The sequence below is a fragment of the Mytilus trossulus genome, chromosome 2 (genome assembly GCF_036588685.1).
Source record: "Mytilus trossulus isolate FHL-02 chromosome 2, PNRI_Mtr1.1.1.hap1, whole genome shotgun sequence".
NCBI lineage: Eukaryota > Metazoa > Mollusca > Bivalvia > Mytilida > Mytilidae > Mytilus > Mytilus trossulus.
The window spans coordinates 76,676,273-76,686,848 of NC_086374.1; the positions used below are offsets into that span (position 1 = coordinate 76,676,273).

Here is a 10,576-nt window from a genome sequence, read left to right on the forward strand (position 1 = left end):
GACATATGATTTTGCGAATTGAAGGATATTTTCTATAAACTGAATTAAGATCATTATTTTGATTCAAAAACTGCTATTAATTTGAAAGCAACTCTAAACTATGGCACGCCGTTATTATATTTATTCAATTTCGAGATATCTTATTTAGTTAAATAAGATATCTTATAAACTAATTGAGATATCTTAATAACAAAATGAGATATCTTATATATTATAGATTGAGATATCTGATTTATTAAATAAGATATCTTATATATTAGATAAGATATCTTATTAAATATATAAGATATCTTATTTAAAATATAAGATATCTTATTTAAAATATAAGATATCTTATTTAAAATATAAGATATCTTATTTAAAATATAAGATATTTTATTTAAAATATAAGATATCTTATTTAAAATATAAGATATCTTATTTAAAATATAAGATATCTCTATTGATTTATAAGATATCTTATTAACTATATAAGATATCTTTTATATAGTTAATAATAGAGATGTCTTATTTACTTAATAAGATATCTTAAAAAATAATAGAGATATCTTATAAATTTAATAAGATATCTCTCTTTTCTTATTTAAGTTGAAATAAAGTATCCCTTATGGTAGAAAAAAATCCACCAATCATATAATCAATAGCAATTCAGTTCGATGTTGCAAATAATCTGGTTACCCTTGCAGTTTAAGTATTAAAAGGAACAGTCTAAAAGTTGGCGCAAATCCAACATGGCAGACCAAAGGGAAACTGACAGACTTTCTGAAGTTGTGGCCATCGGGCTAAATGCCATTGACAACACTGTCTCAACAGAGAGTAGGCCAGGGGCTATAATGGTGGAGTCGGTGTTTGACAGAACACTAAGGGCGTTTTCACGTCACCGTTCGGCACCTGGTACTGATTGAATAAAGTAGTCCTCATTTTCCAGTCTCTATTTCATAGGCACTTGTTTCTCTCCATGGGAAGATCGACTATCCATATAAATAGAACTATTTATATATGGATAGTCCAGGGACGTATATATAAGTCCTTGGGATAGTCGACCTTCCCATGGGCATGGATAGAAACAAGTGCTTCATTTAACTTGTTGTGGAATGGGGATGTCTTATAATTTTGTAAAAACATTATTTATTTATAACATCAGGGTACCCAAATCGCCCACCCCCTTTTATTTTGTCAATGTAAATGCTGATTGGAAATTTTCTTGTGCAGATTAGTGAAAAGTTATGTGGCTTTAAAAGGCAGGAAAGAATTTTGTGCACTGAAGTCTTGTTAAGTCTATTCACTACCTGGGCGATTTGGGTTCCCCTCCAAAATCATGGATTCACGCCACCTTTGAGCCATTGTTGGCAAAAAATCAATAAATGTATGCACACCAAATGTATGTGTGAAAAACACTTGTGAAGTCTGCTTGTTCCAAAATAAAAATTAACCATGATATTGCAACAGTTTCTTTGCAATCGTCCAAAACCACCCAGTAGTAACTGTAAAGGAAAGTAAAGTAAAATAAACTGATGATTTACCACGATTTCATTTTTAAATTGAGGTAATTTTATATAAAGAAAGTGGATAGTTCTTTCCATTTTTTAATGAAACAGTCTAAAAGGTATGTTTTATCGGATAACAAAGTTCTACACATGTGTATGACATTTAATGTTTATTAAAAGTTTTCCATCGAGTATGTTTAGTTGGAAGTTGTCTTTCTATTACTGTTGAGTGATGTACGCCACCATCGATTCTTAATCAAGTTAGTACATGCACCACTAGAAGGTGAAGAATCCCCCATGATAACTCAATATCCATTCAAAAATAATTCGTTTCGGTAAAAATAAACTAAGGAAATGAAATAAATAGTGAGTACTATTTTCTGTTAAATACAAATGTAGCTAATACATTTTTATCCAACCATTTTTTAACTCTTAAATAAGAATAGATTTTTTTGTATGATTTTAATAAAACAAGGAAATTCTTTTATAAAATTTGTATGCTACAAAATTCATGAAATTGTAAAAAGTAAAATTTCAGTACATATTTGTTTGTGTATCTTAATGAAAGCAACTCAAATTAAAAACAAAAATTAATCATAAAGGATTCAAATTCTATTACTGAGAGCCCTGCCGCGGGAATTAACTGTTCAACAAATATAACATTGATTATAATACAATGAAGTCATCCATCCATTCATAGTTAGTTATTGCACAGTGAAACTATGTACATGTACTATGAAGAAGGTAAACTTCAGAAATATGATTGGTCGAGAAGTTTTTAATATGTTCTAAAGATCCAAAGATTGTAGGATTGAATCCCACAGTGTGGTTTATATATAATTGTGTAATAATCTGATATATATAGTTACGGAGCCCCGCTAGGGACATGCAAAGAAAAGAAAAATATATTGTGCGCACAACTTAAATATATTGTGCGCACAAAATAATATTTTATAGATTAAAAAAAACCACACACACAGCAATACTGACAGTAACGAAGCCCGTGTCCGTTGTCAGAATAGGTAACAAATGAAACTTAACAAAATGACAATGATACATTATAAAAATCCTTCCCGTTAGGGGTTTAGTATCATACCATCATAAAAATATACGAGAAGAATATAACCCGTATTTGTATGAGCTATGGTGTATATGTATATACTGTAGCTGTCTCTTTCGATCGATCGCGATCAGTCGGGCCACAAGGTTTTGAATAAATGATACACCAAAACGGACCATATTTGGAAAAAATGAATCATTATTGTTTCGATTGTTTTCAAAATATTTCACTGAGGAATTTCATTGACTATTCCTAAATTGTTTCGTAACATTTCAATTCCATATTGAGTACGAACAACATACTGTTAAATTTTATAATGAAATCAATCAAAAATAGATACTATAAGTGACCTCTTGTCCTCTTCTATTTATCAAAATGAAACTATAACTTGACCTGAAACATTTGTATACAACGCTTAAAAATTTAAATCATAATAAGCATACTGTTCTATGTCGGTAGCTTGTTATTCAGTGATTGTCGTTTATTGGTGTGGTTCATATCTGTTTATCGTTTTGTTAAAGTCATTTTGGGCCGTATAGTTTGCTATTTGGTGTGAACCAACGCTCCGTGATAAGGACCGTAAATAACCAATGACTGTTAACCTAAAGTCTTTTAATAAATTATGACTTGGGTGGAGAGCTGTCTCATTGGCACTCATATTGATTCTTCTGCTTTATATGTACCCAGTTTTATCTTTATTTGATCACAACTTCATGGTGAATTTCTTAGACTGAACACACCGTCATATTTCAATAACGAACAGTACATCTTGGGTGAGAACGGTACTTTATCATGATCAAACATAGTCATCTTTAATAAAAAAACAAAAACAAAAAAACATAACAAAAAAACATAACAAAAAAAACCCAACGTGTACGTGTATTCAGTTTTCAGTGGATTTGACTTACTCTACGCTTTTACAATGATACCTTTTTAGAAACCACATACTTCATTGAAGTTGGTGACACTAAAACTTCATAATATACTATAACCAAAACATTTACAATAAACAGAGACGGACGGATGAACGGGCGTAAAGACTTTTAAATATAATGACCATCTCTATCGTCAAACAGGGTAACAAAATCAAAGTCGTGAATTGAGTTACATGTCAGTCTTGAGACTCAGAGTCAATCAACATAAACAAAATCTTGAGATTATTAGACATAAAGTGTAATGCATCAGTGCAAAAAGTACTTTTTTATTTTTGTTACAAGAAAACAGGGAAAACCATAGTATCAAAGTCTAAAGAAGTTCGATAGTTTCCTCGCTCTTTTGCCAAGTCTGTTTCAAACCGTTCCAATAAACTCTGATATAAAGTGGAGCTTCCAACGCATTTGCTGGTAAACCAAGTGTCAGACGAAATAAACGTAACTTCTTTAGTATTCCTGTCAGGAGTTGATACAAATGCAGTGATGAATATTTCCATGTATTCTAGCCCCATTTCAAAAGAAACCTTATGCATTTCTGCATTCTGTCACTTTAAAAAGGAGACATTGAAGACCCGTACCATGTGTAAGGTCAAAGGATTTCGTGCGCACGATATATTTAATTTGTGCGCACAATATATTTAAGTTGTGCGCACAATATATTTAAGTTGTGCGCACAATATATTTAAGTTGTGCGCACAATATATTTAAATTGTGCGCACAATATATTATTTTGTGCGCACACTATATTATTTTGTGCGCACAATTTATTTAAGTTGTGCGCACAATATAATTTTTTTTCTTTGCATGTCCCTAGCAGGGCTCCGTATTACGCTCCGTATATAGTTGATGTATGTAGTAATTAGAATATAATGTTAAATCTGTTTGACACCTTCATGGGGGTGTCAGATGGAAATGGAGTGTATAAAAAGCAAGACAGTTTAAAAAAAAAATTACCCCCCGCCAAAAAAAGAAGACATGCCCCCATATATTTATACAGCTCCTTAAAAAAACATTTTAGAAAGTTTTCTAATCCAGAATTATACATTTTTGGGTGGGTGTGCTATATGAAACTCTTTCCGAATCTCCCACTCTCAGAGATTTTAACCTGCAAAGACTCGCATTCAAGCCTTGCTACAATGTATCATATTTGTTGTTGCCTCTTGTTGCTTTAAAGAACAAAATGTTGAATGACTTCTTAAATGAGACTAGTGCACACCCGTGATATCGCGGGTCCGTGACTGAATTAAAGTATATAACTATGCGCAAGTCTTATTTTAGTACAATGTATTAGTATTGTCATCTGATAAAGTCATGCCCATTTTAAGATACACAGTTTTCTCTGCTTTCAAATCTTTCTGTTTGAACCCGGCGAACTGTCCAGAACTTATCAATTATTGGTAATATTAGTTATTTGGAAACGTGACAAAAGGTCCTGGAATGGGATATTTTTTAATCAACAGATTTGTCCTATATTATTTATAAATAAAGTTGAATTATTTGATTCGCTGTTTAACGTCATACCCGCTGACAAATTGAAAACTGTACCTATACGCCTTATTTTTAGTCCAGATTTTAAGTATTCGTATTGTTAACCTCTTAAAAGGTCTTACTGATTAAAATACTACAATAGTTAACAATTTGACAATTTAGTAGTGTCAACCCTGTGATAATGACCCGTGTATATAGCATATTAATCCTGAATACACCGTTTGGTGGTGCGCCTGTCAGATGCGGAACGTACAGATAAGGTAATAGGTAACAGGTGAATATACTATTGGTATCGGTATCGGACTCGACCCGGAACTTCTTAATTATTGGCAATATTAATTACGTGGAAAACAAAAGGACCTGGAGTGATGTAATTTTTAATCTACACCTTTGTACTATATTAGTTGTATATAAAGTTGAATTCTTTGATTCGTCGATTTTACGTGATGACGGCTGACAAATTGGACCTCGTCTTTTTAGTATTATAGATACATCTTGTAACAGTTGTTTTATTTAATTTACAGGTCCTTCACAGAGGAAAAAGAAGGGGGAAATTCCAAAAGAACTAACCTTTCACCTCTTTTTACTTGCTAAAAGGTCAGATTTTCTGCCGCCAACAACAGAGTTGGACAGGCTAACAAGAAATGGACTGGGTGTGTATGATATTTCAGTCTCTTATCCATATTTTTATCTTAGATTGCATATATTCATTATCCCACACAGCAATACAGAGTGGTAGACAACAACATTAGGGTCTATACTTCTGTGCAATTGGATTATGAGAACTCTTATCATCATGTTTATTTTTTCCTTTATTTAAATTTGGTTATACATATACATGGAGGGGTCATTTTGCCCTTTTCTCAGATCTGTATAAGCTGTTTCAGTACGTCCATTGATCAGGGAACCAGTATGCTCTTATATGTCTTTAAAGGTAAACTTTTATACCCCAAAAAATTAGTTTTTTGGGGGTATATATAGGAATCACCCTGTCTGTTCGTCCGTCTGTCTGTCTGTCAATCTTATGTTTTGTAAGCGCTACTCCTCCCTAATGGATGGACTAATATTGATGAAACTTTTCACAGTTGTAGTACACAACCTGAGGTTGTGCATGAAGGAAAATATTTCTGGTCAGAATTATTTCAAGGGAGATAATTGAATTGACTTAGTTAAATAAAGCAATAAATGGCTACAAGTCTTGTAGGCCCAACTACTCTTAAACAGATTAATTAATATGGATGAAACTTTACACAGTTGTTGTACACAACCTGTAGATGTGCATGAAGGAGGATATTTCATGGTCAGATTTTTTCAAAGGAAATAATTGAAATTACTTAGTTTAAATACTACAATATGTAGCATTAGGTCTTGTAAGCACAACTCCTCCTAAATGACTGTAGCAATAATAATGAAACATTACAGAATTCCAGTACATGACAAGAGAATGTGCATAAAGGAAGATCTTCTTTATCAGAGATATTTAAAGGGAGATAATTAACTTACTTTATATAGATGAAGTAACTTTTTTTATACGACCGCAAAATTTGAAAAATTTCGTCGTATTTTGCTATCACGTTGGCGTCCAAACTCCCCGGCAGTTCCAGTTCCGATCCGCATACGGGCCCGAATACTACTCTACACTAATCACTGCCTTCGGCTTTTTTCGTTACGCGCTCTTCAAGTGGTTTGACCCGTGATGACCTTTTGTTGCTACTGAAATGTTGATGAATGAGGATATCTGTTATCAACTTTACAATTATACATGAATAAAAACGATAACTGTAAGTAAATACACTCAATCCAAATAATTTTATTAAATAGAAACTTTGCAAAATTCTGTATCGTTAGGTCGAAGAAATCGATTGTGGTCAATTATGGCTTGAAAACTATCGACTTTGCATAAAATGTTGTGAGAGTGGTTAAATTTACCCGAGAAGCTGCTCCATATGGATTAAATTAGGGATAAATTTTCTCAAAATTCGATTCAGATATATACATGATAAATAATTTCATGGATTAAAGAAATAAAACAATCATAAAATTATTATACAATGTATTTACTTGAAAAATAACACAGGGTAACACACACATACAAGATTTATTATGAATTTTGCTTTTATTATATATATGTCATCATGGTCATGTGCTAAATAAATGTACAATAGTCTGGATGGGTACTATTCAGGGTTTGAAATTAGCATGAGTCTACACACAATAGCCACTACAATTACAAGCATTTAAGTGTGGGCTACATTTTGTACTTCAATTTTTTTTTATATATATAATTTAATATATATATATGTGTTGGCTACAAAATTTAAGCTGTGGGCTACAATGCTAAAAATTTTACTTCAATCCCTGGCATTACTATTTATTTCAAGAATATTTTATTGAATTATTATCCAGTCAATTTATACAATGTAATAATACACACACCCCCCTCAAGTAAAATCCTTTAGGGCAAATAAAAAAAATATGTGTGTTTCCTATTTACCCTATGATTTAAGGTTACAAATAGCTGCCTGCCTTAGAGTTTTTTTTGTCGTCTTTTCAATAAGCATTTTACAAGTCAGAATATCTCTCCCAATGTTAAATAAAATAAATTCCTACCTACCTACCATTTTTTTTCATAGATATTATTTAATTTGGCCTCATATATATACATGTACTCCTAATAAATCTTTTATTCCTGCAAAAAATGCACTGTTGAGTGTTGACAATAATTCTAGGACGCGCCAGTGATCAGTTCTAATGTTGTTTGTTTTTATCTTACAGATGGTGACAAAACAGCACAATGTTTGGACTGAATCATAATGAATAAAACAAAAAGTGTATATAAGGTATTATTTTATTTTTAGATATTTTTATTTGCAAGGATTATTTAATTACTTTATCAAATTATAAAAAAATAGTTTTTAATTATCCTGAATCGCTGTCATATGGAATAAATATATTAAATGTACTTACATTGATCTTCAAAAATGTTTGTAAATAAGGTGACTTCACATTTAAATACTTCAATGTTTAAAATTAATTCTTAAAATGAAAACTGAGTTTGACAAGAAGCCATATTTTATCAAATCAATTAATGTAGACACATCTTTTTTACAGTTACAAATGTATGTGACAGTTAAACACTCAATAAGTTTCTTTAATTAGTATATAAAGATAATACAGAGTGAATGAATTATAAAAAAGGTTGGATTCAGTTTTTAATTGTCAATTATACTTCCCTCCCCCATATTTTTCGAACTATCTATTCATATATGTTTAATAAATAATGCAACAATTTATTTTTATTATCTCTTTATTAATTTTAGCTAAGTCAACCAGAAGGACTTTGAACACAGTTATTGAATTAATTTCCTTGGAGACTCTAATAGTAATTGTTGAGACTTGGAACCAGACAGAATGAAACTGTGAGAAAGTTTACATATTTATACATGTACAGTGTACATGTAGCTTCAATATGAATCAATTGATACACCGTAAGTATATCTTCTATGAAAGTTATAAATTGGTTGTTCACAAAATTTAGTTTTTACTTGACAAATGCTAGATATATTTGAGCATAAAATACAAGACCAAATTATATATTAAAACAAATACAAAAGTTTTTCTAAATACTACTATATTTCCTATATATATCATGTTGATATTAATTATACGGTCAAATTGTTAGATACAACTACACTGTATAAAATAAAGGATGTTGTATGATTGCCAATGAGAAAACTCATCCAATGATAGACAAAATGACAGCAATTAACAACTGTAGCCTAAAGTAGGTCACCATACAGTCTTAAACAATGAGTAAATCCCATACCACACAGAGAGCTATAAAAGACCCTGTAATGACAAATGTAAGACAATTGAAACAAGAAATTTGGCCTAGTTTATGTACAAAATAATGAACAAAAAAAACCAATATGTGATACAACAAACAACAACCACTGAATTACAGCCTCCTGAATTGGGACAGACATAAACATGTGGCAGGGTTAAACATGAAAGCTGGTGTCCAATCCTCCCCTTACCTGAAACAGTGGTGTAACAGTACAAAATAACAACAAATTATAAAATAAGTTGAAAAAGTATTAACTCATCAGATGGATACAAAAAGAAATACATTTAACCAAAAAAAAGAGGGGACATGCCCAGTACAAGTATACAAACAACTGAAAGACATTCAGTACAGATATGAGATTATTGACTTTAAGCAAACTCAAGCTTAATATGAGGTGTGAAAAATAACCCTAAATCTGATAGGTCCTGCAACTTTTGAACAACAGACTCCAAAAAATCAAAATTAAAAGTGAACTCAATCTAAATTTTGTGTTAAAATTTCATGAGAAATTGTTCAAAGCAAAGAAGACTATAATATTTAAGGACTATTTCTAGTCCAAGAATATAAAATGTTTGTCAACTATTTCAAAAAGACACATTATGTTTGGAAATGTATAACTTTCTTGGATGCACACATATCAAGTCTAAAATATATTTTTATTTGACCAAAAAAGAAGGAAAATCAAGAATTTTACAAATTTTGTCTAAGTTTATTGCCATAGTAACTCTTAAATTGGTAAAAAAAACACATTATTTTCTGAAAATGGTGTACCTTAGTCTAGTTTGGACAAATGTTGAAATATTTAGGATAACTGTTATTTTCTTAGGAATATCTGGGCCAAATAAAAATCTTTTTTATTTAGCCCCTTCTACTTTGAGATATTGAACAAAGTGTTGTCATTTGAAAGGATGGATGGACAAACAATGACATACCATATACATCCCTTACCTACTGTACATCAAACCAGAAGTAACAAAGTTAAAAAAAAATGTTTATATATTTTCAGATCACAATTATGTCATCCTAATCATTGGAAGTTTACCAAGTTATATGAGACGCATTGAAAGCCTGTAGAGATTCTACATGTATACATAAATGGAATAGACTCGAGCTCACACTTACAAATAACAAGACTAATGCACTCTCAAACAAGGATTATTCACGTTTCAATAAGTGAATTGAAGTGCATATAGCTGCGCATGGAAATTTTTGTGCATTTTTAAATATTTATTTTCATTTTATTAAATTTTTTTCTTCAAAAAATTGCATGTCTTCATAAATTAAGCATGAACATACATGCATTGTTGTTATTAATTAAAATAGAAATAAAGAATAGTTTTATCTCCGACTCAATTTTAGCCAAATAATACAGTTTAAAAAATATGATTTAACTTTTTTCCAAATATATGAACATGTGATACAAGGAGATGTGGGGTATAGGTTCATTGGACAGTATCACAACAACACAAAACACAATACTTATAGTTGAATACAATTAACAGAATAGTTTAAAACTTTCAATTGGCCATCATTCATCAAAAAGTGTGAATATATTCAAATTTATAGCCCAACAAATAAAGATCTACTATCAACAAAAAGAAAACAGGAATAAAATTATCTCGCAAATGAATTATTATTGTGCTAACCGGGTTTATCAGATCTCAAAATGGATACAATATAAAAACTTTTGATTAAATAGTAGATTTTATGCATAAAACAATGCAGTATTACAACTGCTTTTACTACAAAGATGGAAGACCTG

General features: G+C 30.8%; 1 protein-coding gene and 1 long non-coding RNA gene across 2 annotated transcripts; both read left to right on the plus strand.

The window, feature by feature from the left end:
* Positions 1–714: 714 nt before the first annotated feature.
* LOC134706009 (uncharacterized) lies at positions 715–5,706 on the plus strand. The gene is made up of 2 exons (XM_063564722.1): positions 715–894; positions 5,492–5,706. The coding sequence occupies exons 1-2, from the start codon at positions 732–734 to the stop codon at positions 5,704–5,706; spliced, it is 378 nt and encodes a 125-aa protein (XP_063420792.1). The 5' UTR covers positions 715–731.
* A 960-nt stretch (positions 5,707–6,666) lies between these two features.
* LOC134705419 (uncharacterized) lies at positions 6,667–10,088 on the plus strand. The gene is made up of 4 exons (XR_010105559.1): positions 6,667–6,748; positions 7,743–7,807; positions 8,288–8,455; positions 9,821–10,088. It is a non-coding gene; the product is annotated as an uncharacterized LOC134705419 (long non-coding RNA).
* The last annotated feature ends 488 nt before the right edge of the window (positions 10,089–10,576 follow it).